At 42.3% G+C, this 15,566-nt stretch overlaps 1 protein-coding gene across 2 annotated transcripts in view; it reads right to left on the bottom strand.

Annotated features, from left to right (window-relative positions):
* Positions 1 to 15,566, bottom strand: part of RASGRF2 (Ras protein specific guanine nucleotide releasing factor 2) — a 469,786-nt gene that overhangs the window by 266,312 nt on the left and 187,908 nt on the right. For both annotated transcript variants that reach the window (XM_073581445.1, XM_073581523.1), the window contains exons 4-5: positions 9,351 to 9,440; positions 3,808 to 4,061 (exon numbers count right to left, since the gene is read on the bottom strand). In XM_073581445.1, the coding sequence (XP_073437546.1) occupies positions 3,808 to 4,061; positions 9,351 to 9,440 (344 nt within the window). The remainder of the gene's footprint in view (positions 1 to 3,807; positions 4,062 to 9,350; positions 9,441 to 15,566) is intronic.

The following is a 15,566-nucleotide window of genomic DNA, read 5'->3' as shown; positions in this document are numbered from 1 at the left end:
TGCAGAAATTCTTTTGCAACCTTGGCCAGATATGTGTCTTGCCACAGTTCTGTCTCTAAGCTCCTTGGCCAGTTCCTTTGACCTCATGATTCTCATTTGGCCTGACATGCACTGTGAGCTGTGAGGTCTTATATAGACAGGTGTGTGCCTTTACAAATCAAGTCCTATCAGTTTAATTAAACACCACTGGACTGGACTCCAATGAAGGAGCATGGACAGCATGTGACTTAAATTTGAGTGTCTGAGCAAAGGGTCATAAATACTTATGACCATGTGATATTTCAGTTTTTCTTTTTTAATAAATTTGCAAAAATTTCTACATTTCTGTTTTTTCAGTAAAGATGGGCTGCTGATTGTACATTAATGAGAAAAAAATTTACTTTTTTGAATTCATTTACCAAATGGCTGAAACAAAGCGTGGAAAATTTAAAGGGGGCTGAATACGTAACATACCCGCTGTATATATATGTTCTTTATTTTATGATTGTGAAAATAAAAAAACACTTTTTAATAACTTCTTTACTTTGTGGCAGGATGGAACATCAATTTTCAACTGACTGAGTGCGGATCTAAAGGGCCTTTTACACATAGCGAGATCGCTAGCGATATCGCTAAATCGTCACCGATTTTGAGACGCAACAGCAATATCGCTAGCGATCTCGCTTTGTGTGACACGTACCTGCGACCGCCCCCACCCGCTGGATATCGCTGATCGTGCTCTAATGTCCTGGGCCATTTTTTCCTCGTTGGCGTCCCGCTGGCGCCGACTAGCGACGCATGGACGCAGGCGGAAGTCGTCATCATCGCTGTGGTGTGACAGGTAAGAGCGACCGCCGATGGATCGCTTATCGCTGCTGCGTCGCTGGTGAGATCAGCCTGTTTGGCAGCTCACTAGCAACCATTTAGCGATGCACCAGCGATCCTGACCAGATCGTATCGTTGTCGGGATTGCTGGTGCATCGCTAAATGTAACGGGACCCTAATACTCTGCAATGTTTATGCGTTGCAGGGCATTAGATCAGAGTTTCTTACACAGGGAGGAGCAGTATCTGCTCCTGCTCTGAGAATGATGACAGGCCACAGCAACTGGGTGACCTCACGACCATCTTTCAGCATGGGGTCAACATGGAGACCATCGGCACAACGCGATCACAATCGCATTGTACCAATGGGAGCAGAGAGGGAGCTCCCTCCCTCTGTGATGCCCCTCAATTTTGGGGTCACTATTGACAGAGACATCAGAGGGGTTAAATGCCCACGATCAGTGCTAGCACTGATCATGGTCATTGCTGCAGGGCATCACCTCTCATATAAAGCTGACACCCCCATTTTTTGCGGTGGTGTGATCGCACACGATCATCGCGCCCTATATATAAGGTGATTTGTGGGAGCTGACGTGTATATAAGGCGCATGTCGGGAAGGAGTTAATTACACAAATATCAAATTATAGCTTTTATTTTAAAACTGAAAATAGTAAGTTAAGTTAGGTTTAAACACATGGTACTTTAATATTTTCTGCGCCAGGATTCACAGAATAAAACTTGTATTGATGTAGGAGCTGAATATGTATACTTCCAAATGTAAAGGTTCTCTCTGGGAATTGAACATGCGCCTGTGAGGGAAGGACATTTCATTGATGCAACCAAGGCATTCGCACAGAGGCCCAAGAGGTAAGGGGGCACATTTCCACCTTCAAATCATTGTTCATGATGCAATTCAACTAAAAAAAAAACTTGCCACTGTGGGGCTGCCTATACCGTACAGTCTGAGTGTCAGTGTATGTGCTTTACCCCAGTGGGATTACCAAGTCTGCTCTGAAATCATACGTGGTGACTTGCCTGCACAACAAGTCTGAGGTTACTATACATCGTAAGGTCATGGGGAATATCACGATATCATGACACGCAATGACATCCAACGTCTGTTCGCAGCTGGAAGTCCCGGCCTATAGTGACAAGACTATAGATATGGAGTAGAACAGCGGAGAGAAGAGACTTTGAAGATTGGACCGCGTACAGCAAAGTGGTGAGGATTTTTTTTTTACATCCTATGTTTATTATGCCCTAAAGTCTCTTTAGACTAGAGCAGAATAAAAAAATGTTCAGTTCACTAATAACTTTGTTGCATTTTGAACTCCCTGGTAAAATGCATGCGACTTAGCACTCCATCCATTTTCTTCTTGGTCACATAGCCCTTACATTGACTGGAGGTGTTTTGGGCCATTGTTCACCTGCAACACAAATGATGGTCCCACTAAGCGCAAACCACATGGGATGGCATGAAATTGCAGAATGCTGTGGAAGCCATGGTGGGCAAGTGTGACTTAAATTTGGAATAAATCAAAAACACAACCACACTATTTCTCCCCTCACCTCCTCCATTCTTCATGGTGGGCACCGCACATGTACATAGAAACTAGCCACTCACCACACGGCAGAATATACAAAAATTACACATTTTGACTCATCAGACTACAGTACAGATTTCTACTGATTTAATGTCCAGTCCTTGTGTGGCTTGGCCCAAACAAGATTCTTATTTTGTTTGCTGCAATCTATGAATGCTTTCAAATTTTACTTACTGTATAAATTTACTGTGTAAATGTCTTTATTTTATGCCTCATGTGTTGTAATTCTGGAACCGTAAAAAAGGGTTAATATATTGAAAGGAATGACAAAAATGGCCTATTATTTAAATCAGGTTTTTGAATCTCATGTACTTTAGGCTAGGTTCACATTTGCAGATGGCCGAGCTGCGGAGGGCTGTGGACTTCCTCCGTGAAGTTCCACCCACTGTGAGCGCCTCCTCTGGTCAGCTCCGTCTACGTCCGCATACTTCTGCATGTGACCTGCGTACCCTATCTTTAACATTGGATACGTAGGTCGTGCGGATGTATGCGAGTGCCTCCGTATGCGTCGTTTTGACGATGCGGCGATCGCATCAAATTCCAACATGATGCGTTCGACGCAGGTCGCCGCATCGTCAAAATGACGCATGCGGAAAAATCCGCATACATCCGCACGTCCTGCGTATACAATGTTCAAGATTGGGTACGCAGGCCGCATGCAGAAGTATGCGGATGTAGGTGGAGCTGACCGGAGGAGGTGCGACAGTGGGCGGAGCTTCAAGGAGGAAGTTCGCAGCCCTCTGCAGCTCGGCCATCTGCAAATGTGAACATAGCCGTATATAAAAAGCCAATTTTTTATATCACTATTTTGTCTTGTTTCAATAAAGATTGTATTCTTGCAAATTTCACAGTGGCCACTGGGGATATTTTAGACTCCTACTGCCTGTTCTTTTAGGAAGAGTTTACAAAACTTTTCTTATCAGCAGCAGGATTACAATGACAGGTAGCACCTATATACAGAGCTGATAACACCAGACCCACCAATCACAATAGGTGATGTCACTCTATACACAGCTGATAACACCAGACCCACCAGTCACAATAGGTGATGTCACAGCTGATCTGTTCTCCCTCTCTGCACAATGACCTTTACACACACTCACTAGATGCTTGTATACAAAAGATCGAGTTAGAGTCTGTTAATTGTGGCTATGTACATGAATTGTTTCTTGAAACAACATGAAGTGTATAAATTAGCCCAAGTGCCCAATGAAAATCCCAAGATTTCTCATTTTTATTTTTAATATAAATTGCAAAATGGAAAAAATATTCCCCTCCTCCACTAAAAAAATAAATTTAATCACAAGGTCATTTTTATGACACTTTCCATTTAAGCTTTAGACATCTTATTTATCATGTCACAGAGTAATAGACTGACCATAAACTGAGGAAATGTTACCTGTTAAGGAATATGCTACTGACGTCATCATGACTTATGGGTGGTTTCTTGGAACTTGCAGCCATTCTCAAGGGCCGGAGAAAACAGTTCACCAGGACATAAAGCTGATGGACATATTCTGCCTCTGCTTCCACCATGTTGAATACAATTTGATTCCGCTTCCTCATACTTTCCGCGTGGGGAGAACATATATAGTCTTGCACAATTGTTTTCCATTTCCTTCTACAAAGCCAACCACGCATGAAACTTTGAACCTGGATAAACAGAAATACAAAACCCAAACTGACCAATATGCAGAGTCAAATGTTTAGAGTTGTAATTCTTTGAGTGACTTGCCTCATGACCTAGGGGTGAGCGAACCTTTGTCGTGTGCTAAGGTAGCCTCACACCCTAGAGTGCAGCCTACTATAAAGAGGGGCTTACTGCTGAGGATTATCTTCCAGGAGACACCCCATGTCTACAGCAAGGACTGGACTGCTGACTAGGCACCTGAGAAGGTGGATTTAGCTGCTGTAAGGGTATGTGTACACGCTGCGAAATTTTGTAAAATCCGCAGGTAAATCTGCAGGTCAAAAGACCTGCGGTTTTACCTGCGGATTGGCCTGCGGTTTTGCACTGCGGTTTTTCATCTCCACAATGGAGGAGATGGCAAACCGCAGCAGAATCCGCAGAAAGAATTGACATGTCAATTCTTTCTGCGGTTTTGAAACTGCAGCAAATCCGCGCGGAAAATTCCGCAGCGTCTGCACAGCGTTTTTTTTTTCCATAGGTTTGAATGCTACTGTACACCGCAGCAAAAACTGATGCGGATCTGCAGCGGCCAAATCCGCTGCGGATCCGCAGCAGAATCCGCAGCGTGTGCACACACCCTAATGGTTGCTTACCCAAAGACCAAATCTCATAACGTAAGGGGTGGGGGGCTAAGAGAGAAATCCTTAAGACATTGGGACACTGACTACCTTCCAATACATTAAAGATCAAAAAAGAACCTCTTATGGCCACAGGTGTATGTTACATTTGTTCATGTTGAAGGCAGCTGCCCTATGACCAAGAGAAGTAGAGAACCAAAAGGAATTGTCCAGGTTTGGCACGAAAGTCTGCAGTCACTCTGAAAGGCTGTGCACATCTAACACTTTCCAATGTTTACAAGGGCAATACATCAGTAAAAATCTAATGCTGCATGGTTGGATACAAAATTTTTTTTTGCAGACCCATGAAATTGAATACGCAAGTCTCATCCAAAATGCGGAAGAGAATAGTAAGTGCTGCAATATTATTCATGTGGAGATTTGGTCAGTGAAAAAAAATAGTGTAACCTGAACAACCCAAATGAATAACATTGTTCTTACTGTTGTGAGGTAATTTTAATTCCGCATTAACAGCACTTGGGACCAAAACTACTGTCGTGTGAAGGTAGCCTGACCAGGAAGTCCCCCCATTACACCCTGTTCAGCAGGAGGTCATATTTTTAAGAAGGCTTAGTAATTGGTTATGGGTGTTTTGCATATATACTTTGTTAAAACTGTGTTATGACCAGAATACTCTAAACCAGGGGTCCCCAACCTGTGGCTCGTGGGTCCATGATGTGTGGCTCTGTGCCAGCTTTATTCATTAGCAACAGGTCTAACAGTTTCATGAAGAGTAAAGGCCCCGTTACATTTAGCGATGCACCAGCGATCCCGACCACGATATGACCCAGTCAGGATCACTGGTGCATCGCTAAATGGTCACCAGTGAGCTGCCAAACAGGCAGATCTCACTAGCGATGCAGCAGCAGTCATACTCACCTGTAAGACGCAGCGATGATGACCGTCTTCCTCCCGCGTACATGGCTCGCTCGTCGGCGCCAGCAGGAAGCCGACGACGAGAAATGGACCGGGTCGATCTCGCACAATCAGCGATAGCCAGCAGGGGGGGGGGGGGGGGGGGGGCGGTCGGGGGTGAGTGTCACATGTAGCGATATCGCTGCTGCGTCACAAAATTGCTAGCAACAACATCGCTATGTGTAACAGGCCCTTAAGTCTCCAGTTGGTGACTTCATCATCTCTGGATGCACATATACTGGCTAATGGCCCCGTTACACACAACGATGTCCCAGCGATCCCACCAACGATCCGACATGAATGGGATCGCTGGGACATAGTTAGGCTGATCACTGGTGACCTGTCACATAGACAGATTCACCAGCGATCAGGACCAGTGAGCAAGCTGGTTTCTAAGGTAAACAGTGGATAACTAATAGCCGCGCGGCTCTTAGATACCCGCTGTTTACATTGGAAACCAGCTTGCAGCGCCGCTGATCGTTGGTCTCTCGCTGTCACAAGCAGCGACGCGCGCTGGCCAGCGGGAGACCAACGATCAAAAAACGGCCCAGGACGTTCGAGCGTGATCAGCCATACCCGGCAGGGGGGCCGGTCGCTGACACATGTCACACGTAGCGATATCGCTTGGCGAGATCGCTGTGGCGTCACAAAATCAGCGATCTCGCTGGCGATCTCGCTGTGTGTGACACGGCCTTTAGGAGTTGGAGAGATAAATATGGTAAGCTGGAGATACAATGATATTGCCAGATATAGGGTTTGTTTGAAGCTGGAAGTCATGGTGTGATAGGAGTGCCTTATGTGAGAATACCATAACATGGGTAAACATGAGCCTAAGTTTTAACAGTAAGTCAAGAGACTATAAAGTGAATGTAATCCATTAAAGCACCACTCCAGTATTTTTTTTTATTGCAGCGCTGGAGCGGTGCTTCTAATGTAAGGTCTCTGCCCCTAGACTTATACTTACCAGATGCCGTCATCACCTTCTATCGCCGCCGCTCCAGTAGTTTGACCTGCCAGATCACCCCAGTGTTTACTGGGTGAGCCAGAGGACACTTTTAAATGCAAATCTTTGAAAGTCTCGTTCCGGCTCTCGTAGCCTTGCATTGAGAGATTGTGACCGTAACATCTCACTTCCGGCCAGTCAAAACTTGTGGACACAAGATGGAACCACGGGACCAAAGTAGTGCCAATAAAAGATGAAGATGGTGGCAAGAAAGCACAAGACTACTCTAAGGGACCTTAGATTAGAAGTACAACTCCAGAGATATTAAAAAAAAAAAAAACATGCTGGAATGGTGCTGTAACATAATTCTGTTTATTTCAATTTAACGTGATCCATTTAATATGTTAATATTTGCTTGTGGTCTTTTTTTTTTTTTTCACAAAGCAAAAAATCTCCTACAAACACATTTCAGGCTTTCTTCAGCCACCACTAGGGGGTGATAAGGAGCATATCGCTACATTGAGCCTAATAAAGAAGTGCACACTACAACCCCATAGCGCTGGCTAAAGACGGGCAGATTTTCATTATTTAAGTTCATGTAGGCAGGTAAATTGAAGCTTTGGTTCAGAAAAATTGAGCTCTCACTGCTAATAAGATATATATTAAGATATTAAATAAGCACATGCTGTTGGTACTAAAAATAAAAAAAAAAAACAGATGGTGTTGAACGTTCATTTCTAGGAATAAACAAGTAATGAATACAGAATTAAAGTTTTGTTCAGTCTATTCTAATGGTATTTACATAACACAACAATGAATGTAGGAGATCAGAGAATAACAAAGACAGTGTGCATTGCAATCATAACTGGGAACCAACGGAGGGAAAAAACTTGGTTAGGCACAACTAATTTCCTTTTCAACAATTATCTGATGTGTGGTCTAAAAACAAAGAACTTAAAGGGAACCTGTCAGCAGATTTGTGCTCAGTAACCTACAGACAGTGTCAGGTCGGCGCTGCTATACTGATTATAATGATACCTTGGTTGATGAAATCCATCTTATGATTGTTGTTTAATATTTATTTTCAGTACTGAGTTAATGATATGCTCATGCTCCGGGGCGGCCTGTGGGTGGTCTTCATGTGGTGCTCTGATTAGGTATTCATAATGCAGACAGGTCACTGATCCCTCACTCACCTGCCCCCTAGGTTTGAAGAAAAAATTTCCCATTCAGTAGGCAGGTGTCGGCGGCTGCGCCCGCACTGCAGCATGCTCGCATGTATAATGTCCATAATGTCCATGTAATTATTTTATTTGGTGATATCCATGTTTTCAGAAAAAAAAATTCTCTCTTAAAATGTCGCCGGCCGTACCTGCATAGTAGCATCAACTAGTGATCCGGTAGATGCTACTGCGTCGCCGGTACCATTTTGATAGAGGAAAAAAATTTGTCTCCACCAAGATGGCACCGGCGGTGCAGCTGGCATAATTTTGAGAGAGAATTTTTTTTTCCTGACTATATGTATATTTCACCAAATTAAATAATTACATGGACATTATACATGCAAACATGCTACAGCGCAGGCGCTGCTGCCCGCTGGCGCCTGCCTGCTGAATGGGATTTTTTTTTTTCATATTATATTCAGTATGTAAAATAATGGGAAGGTCACTGAGGAATCAGTGACCCGTCATAGACCTTTAGTATGAATACCTAATCAGAGCATCACATGAAGACCCCTCCCCACAGGCCACCCGGGGCATGAGAATCTCATTAACTAAAAACTGGAATAAATAGTAAACAACAACCATAAGACAGATTTCATCAACCAAGGTATCATTGTAATCAGTATAACAGCGACGAGCTGACACTGTCTGTAGGTTACTCAGCACAATCCTGACTGCAGAAGCGGTGAAACGCACGTCGAGGTATAGCTACAGACCCTCACCCTGAATTGAATATGAATACAGGTAAGCTAATGTCTATTTCTTGTTACCATATATGATCAAGTGTGTCACTATTTATGTATTTATTAATACTCAAAGATTGTTTATTTGTTATATGTACTTTAAGCCTGTAAGTGATGTTTAAGTGGCACTTTTGTAAAAAAGTATATATTGCCATTCCTGCTATTTTTGATTTTGATGGATTGGTATAGATGTCCACACTACTATTTTAGTATTTATATTTATCAGAGTGTTTAGGTCATAAGCTCTCTGTATTCTCTGTCATTGCTAATTACTCCATGTTTGTCAGGGTATTTTGTAACCCTGTCATCACTATTTAATTTATTGCTATATATTGATTTGTATATTATCTTATTTTAGATTTGTATTTGTAATAAAAGTTTACACTTTTTTTAATCTGATCATGTTGCTACCTCAATGTCGCTATTGGTTATAAGGTATCAATGTAATCAGTATAACAGCGCCGACTTGACACTGTCTGTAGGATACTTAGCACAATCCTGCTGACAGGTTTCCTTTACGGCTGACAATTATGTAAGGTGTATGGGAGTCTTTAGACCTACTAATCGCATAACCATGATGGAGTGATCTGAAATGAGTAGTGTTACGGTTCGCATGTTACGAGGGGTGGATAACTACGTTTTAATCACAAAAAATATAGAAATGGATTCCTGATACTGGATAACTGTTGCTATCACTGGAAAAAATCCCCAAAATTGGTTTAATGGTGTTCCAACCATTAAGACAATGGGACAATTTCTTGCGTTGATTAGCACTTTTACTTGACAGTATATTTCTTGCGGCTTGAGTTACCTTCTTTATTTTCTTGATATCTGGGTCTTCATCCTCGTGGTTGATGTGATAAGGACGCATCCGTTCCTTTGTTTTATTGAGGGCTACAATCTGGTAAACAAAAAATAAATGTGCGATTTATTTATTCTATCATTCACATTCTTTTGTTGAAACTAAGTACTATAGGTTCTGTCTGTTAACAGCTGCAGTGTGAACGTGCACCTACACATTGCACGGATACTATGCTGGCCCATGGTTTTGGTTTTGCTTTAGCTTCTTATACTTGGTTCATTTTGGAGAGGGGGTCCCTCACCTTTGCGTTATGCAATTTCTCTATTTTGCTTTCCGCAGGCAGGTGTAAAACACAGTCAAGTCCAGGTCCTGCTCTGCCCCCTGTCTATTTTTAGGCCTGCTGACAGATAATGAGGAGAGTTACTGGAGTTAGGGACCTTCCTGATCGGGTGCGCCTTGTTGTGGGACGGATTTTACGTTCTTTTGATCAAAATGGTGTCACAACAAATCTGTGTTACTTTGCTGTGGATCCAATGAAGTATACAGTATGTGAATACATGGATCAAAAGCGGGAGTAGTTTGAAGGGGACAAGTTCACCCTGTGTATTCTGCCATTGGGTCTGGGAGCCTGAAACAGTCAACGAGTCACTGTTATCAGTCAGAATCCTCCAACCTTTGCTCTCGATGTCTGGGCTGTGCAGGCAGTGTGCCTGTATCTAACTACTAAATGTTTCTGAAAGCCGAACTGGGGCACTACTAACTTGTAGATGTCAGGAATAAAATTCATAGTAGATGTGGGTCTCACCAACGAGGTCCACAGCTATCTCGAGAACGGGGCCCTTACACGCACTCCATCAGTGCAGCGTGGTCGGAATTCCCATCCATTTGCATCCATAATCCACCTATCTCTCCGCTGACAGCAAACAAATCTGCTGCAAATACGGATGTGTTGGCAGGAAAAACACAGCATAAAATATGCGTTTTTTGATGTGTCTTGCCCTTTCAATACAAAGGGTGAGATCTGCAGGAAAAAGCTGAAAGAAATCGACCTGCTGCAAATATAAATCTGCAGCAAATAAACAAAAAAAATACAAGAAAGGCGGCTGCAGCCTGACGGATGTACAGAGTATAAAACAGAAGACAAATGATGTGACTTCCATACCAGGGATATGTATAGCATATACGCAGTGGCGGACACAAACAGAAGAAGGCCCCAGTGCAAAAACAGTATATGGGCCCCTCTTTGTGTCAGTAACAAAAGTTGCTTACTGCTTTGGAGGTCCCTTTGCCTCTTAGGCCCTTTGAGACTGCAAAGAAATGTCCAGCCATGCATCTACGGGTTTCAGGTGCCATAGCACCCATGGGTTTCATCTGCCGTAGCACCAACATCATGAAGAAGGATGATATGGCACCGGAAACCTAAGGGCCCCGTCACACATAGCGACTCACCAGCGATCCCAACAACGATATCAACGTGTCAGGATTGCTGGTGAGTCGCTACATGATCGCTGGTGAGCTGTCAAACAGGAAGCTTCACCAGCGATCAGCACCAGCGACGCCGAGCGCGCGGTGCCTCTGTGTACTTTAGTTACCAGCGCGCTCATGCAGGGAGCTGGTAACTAAGGTACACATTGGGTTTCTAAGGGGCGTGCATCACTTAGAAACCCGATGTGTACCTTGGTTACCAGCTCCCTGCATCAGCGCGCTGGTAACTAAGGTACACATTGGGTTTCTAGGCGCTATGCGCCCCTTAGAAACCCTGCGTTTACCCTAGTTACCAGCTCCTGCTCGCTGGTCTCCCGCCTGTCACACGCAGCGATGCGTGCTGGCCAGCGGGAGACCAGCGACCCCAAAAATGTCCAGAGGTTTCCACAGCGATCAGCGATACCGGCAGGGGGGCCGGTCGCTGATAGCTGTCACACACAGCGATCTCGCTGGTGAGATCGCTGTTGTGTCACAAAAATTGTGACTCAGCAGCGATCTCACTAGCGAGATCGCTATGTGTGACGGGGGCTTAATATCAGTTGCGCCAGTGGTTTAGCAGTCTTGTGGCAACTGTAGATGTCGTGCTACACTAATATACTACCTCTCCTACCACATTTCTACATTGATTTAAATAGTGTGACACCAATAACTCCGGGATTAACATGACAATTTTAGCACAAACCTCTGATTTCATTTTGCTCTAATATGTATCATACTATCCAAGCGGCTGGCACGCTCCCTCTGATCCAGCCCCATAATACACATTATTCTGATGAAATCCCAAATGCAATGTAACAGTATATGTTCGGCTATTTCTAGAATATTATGCACTGATTTGTAGATTATACAGTAATTGTTAATATAGAATCAAGATACACTTCCAGAAGGAGAATAACACAAAGTATTCCCAGTGGAAAGTTTCCTAAAATTTTCATTTGGCCTCAACACAACATAATAAATCAGACCCAACCACAGTAAAAGATTAAAGAAATAAATCAAAGACTTTGTAGCTTACACAGAACTACCCCTCAACAGCGGGAATTTCATGTTTGCATTTTTGGAACTTACAATAACAAAACATCCTTTGTGATAACATACAAATCCGCACAAACCCTATGGGAACAAATCTCGAACGGATGCTGAAAAATAATGTGCAACCAAATAATCTTGTTACATTGATCATTGAATATGGCTGTGAAAATAGGGTTATCGACCCATATTTAAGGTGGCAATAGAGAAATACTGTAATGGTCTATGGACTATGACCTGTGCAGTATGACTAACGGTACTGTGCATTATTACAAGGAAATGAACCTGACCTCGTACTCAAAGAAAATAATATCTTTTTATGGAGTAATAGACTGGAATACAATGGCCTCAGGTTAACACTACTGTAAAAATCCCTTTGATCTGGAGTTATCCAATTTCAATAGGTGCTGGATTCTAAAATATTCTGGATTTTTGGACTGAAAGAAAACAAGTGTATAAAATGTACGAAAATATACAGAAGGGAAGGTAGGCCCAAATATAATACTAATATAAATTATGCTGCTACCACTTTGTCTACTACACACTAGCTTTCTACTTACGGCCCATTGAAATTCAAGATTATTATGCAGTTTGGCCACCAATGGTCCAAATTACTGTTATTGTGAACAGTTAAGCAACTTGATGACAAAACGATCTTTAAAAGGCCTAAAGTTAAAGATGATACATTTCCTTTAAAAATTACAAAAAAGGAAAAAAAAAAGTTGATGCCAAAGTTTGGGCACCCTGCATGGTTAGTACCTAGTAGCACCCCTTTTTGAAAGCGTCACAGCTTGTAAAAGTTTTTTGTAGCCAGAAAAGTCTTTCAATTCTTTTTGGTTGATCTTCATCCATTCTTCCTTGGAAAATTCTTCCAGTTTTGTGAGATTCCTGGGTCGTCTTGAATGCACTGCTATTTTGAGGTCTGGCCACAGATGTTTAGATCGGGACTGTGAGGGCCATTGTAAAACTTCAGCTTGCGCCTTTTGTGGTAGTTTTGATGTGTGTTTAGGATCCATTTGTAGAAGCCATCCTCTTTTCAACTTCAGCTTTTTTACAGATAGTGTTATATTTGCATCAAGAATTTGTTGACGTTTCATAGAATTCATTCTTCCCTCTACCACTGATATGTTCCCTGTGCCATTGGCTGCAACAAAACCCCAAAGCATGAATGCTCCACCCCTATGCTTAACCCCTTCACTCCCAAGGGTGGTTTGCATGTTAATTCCCGGGCCAATTTTTACAATTCTGACCACTGTCCCTTTATGAGGTAATAACTCTGGAATGCTTCCATGGATCACGGTGATTCTGACATTGTTTTCTCGTGACATATTGTACTTCATGTTAGTGGTAAAATTTAATTCATATAACTTGCGTTTATTTGTGAAAAAACGGAAATTTGGCGAAAAGTTTGAAAATTTAGCAGTTTTCCAAATTTGAATTTTTATGCTCTTAAATCACAGAGATCTGGCACTCAAAAAACTTAATAAATAACATTTCCAACATGTTTACTTTACATCAGCACAATTTGGGAACCAAAATTTTATTTTGTTAGGAAGTTATAAGGGTTAAAAGTTGACCAGCGATTTCTCATTTTTACAACACCATTTTATTTTTAAGGACCACGTCACATTTGAAGTCACTTTGAGGGGTCTATATGACAGAAAATACCCAAAAGTGACACCATTCTAAAAACTGCACCCCTTAAGGTGCTCAAAACCACATTCAAGAAGTTTATTAACCCTTCAGGTGCTTCACAGGAATTTTTTGAATGTTTAAAAAAAATGAACATTTAACTTTTTTTCACAAAAAAATTACTTCAGGTTCAATTTTTTTTATTTTACCAAGGGTATCAGAAGAAATTGGACTGGAAAAGTTATTGTGCAATTTGTCCTGAGTAGGCCGATACCTGATATGTGGGGGGAACCACTGTTTGGGCGCATGGCAGAGCTCGGAAGGGAAGGAGTGCCGTTTGACTTTTTCACTGCAAAATTGGCTGGAATTAAGATCGGATGCCATGTCACGTTTGGAGAGCTCCTGATGTGCCTAAACAGTGGAAACCCCCCACAATTGACCCCATTTTGGAAACTAGACCCCCCCAAGGAACTTATCTAGATATGTGGTGAGCACTTTGAACCCCCAAGGACTTCACAGAAGTTTATAACGAACAGCCGTACAATTAAAAAAAATCATATTTTTTCCATAAAATTGATCTTTTCATCCCAATTTTTATTTTCCCAAGAGTAACAGGACCCCAAAAGTTATTGTGCAATTTGTCCTGAGTACGCTGATACCCCATATATGTGGGAAAACTACTATTTGGGCACATGGCAGAGCTCAGAAGGGAAGCAGCGCCATTTAACTTTTTTGGCTGGAATTGAGATTGGACGCCATGTCGCGTTTGGAAAGCCCCTGATGTGCCAAAACAGTGGAAACCCCCCAATTCTAACTCCAACCCTAGACCTAATCCTAGCCCTAATGGGAAAATGGAAATAAATAATTTTTTTAATTGTATTATATTTCCCTAACTAAGGGGGTGATAACGGGGGATTTGATTTACTATTTATGGTGGGTTTTTATGTTTGGCAGCTGTCGCACACTAAAAGACGCTTTTTATTGTAAAAATAATTTATGCATCACCACATTTTGAGAGCTATAATTTTTCCATATTTTGACCCACCGAGTCATGTGAGGTCTTATTTTTTGCGGGACGAGTTGACGTTTTTGTTGGTACCATTTTCGGGCACGTGACATTTTTGATCGCTTTTTATTCCGATTTTTGGGACGCAGAATGAACAAAAACCAGCGTTTCATGAATTTCTTTTGGGGGGTGCGTTTACACCGTTCCGCGTGTCGTAAAATTGATAAAGCAGTTTTATTCTTCGGGTCAGTACGATTACAGCGATACCTCATTTTTGTCTTTTTTTATGTTTTGGCGCTTTTATGCAATGAAAACAATTTTATATGAAAAATAATTATTTTTGCATCGCTTTAATCTGCGAGCAATAACTTTTTTATTTTTTCGCTGATGATGTTGTGTGGTGGCTCGTTTTTTGCGGGACAAGATTACGTTTTCAGCGGTACTATGGATATTTATATGCGTCTTTTTGATTGCGCGTTATTGCACTTTTTGTTCGGCGGTATGATAATAAATCATTGTTTTTTGCTTCGTTTTTTATTTTTATTTTTTAAGGGGTTAACTAATGGGACAGTTTTATAGGGTGGGTCATTATGGACGCGGCGATACCAAATATGTTTACTTTTATTGTTTTGTTTTTTTAAATATATTATTGAATATTTTTTTTATTGAATTTTTTTTTTTTTTTTAATTTATTAAGCGATTTTTTAAAAATTATTTTTACCCTTTTTTTTATACTTTATTATAATGTCCCAGGGGGGACATCACTCATGTGACTGATCGCTGATCTGTCACATCACAGATCGCTCTGACAGATCAGCGATCTGTCACAGGCACTGCTGCAGGCTTCCTCATGCCTGCGCTCTGCGGGCAGTGAGGAAGCCAGCTCCCTGCAGGCCCCCGAAGGTCCCCGTCGCCATACTGGATCCGGGGACCTGCAGGGAGGGAGGGCCCCGCAGCAGCACTGCACATTGCGCTGCTGTGGGGGTCTCAGGGAAGCACGGAGGGAGCCCCCTCCCTGCCGATGCTTCCTTCAACCCCTGGTACACCGCAATCATGTTTTATCGCGGTGTGCC

The sequence above is a fragment of the Dendrobates tinctorius genome, unplaced genomic scaffold, assembly GCF_039654945.1.
Source record: "Dendrobates tinctorius isolate UK_male_01 unplaced genomic scaffold, ASM3965494v1 ptg000003l, whole genome shotgun sequence".
Classification (NCBI taxonomy): Eukaryota; Metazoa; Chordata; class Amphibia; order Anura; family Dendrobatidae; genus Dendrobates; species Dendrobates tinctorius.
This window is presented reverse-complemented; position numbering and strand designations above follow the sequence as displayed.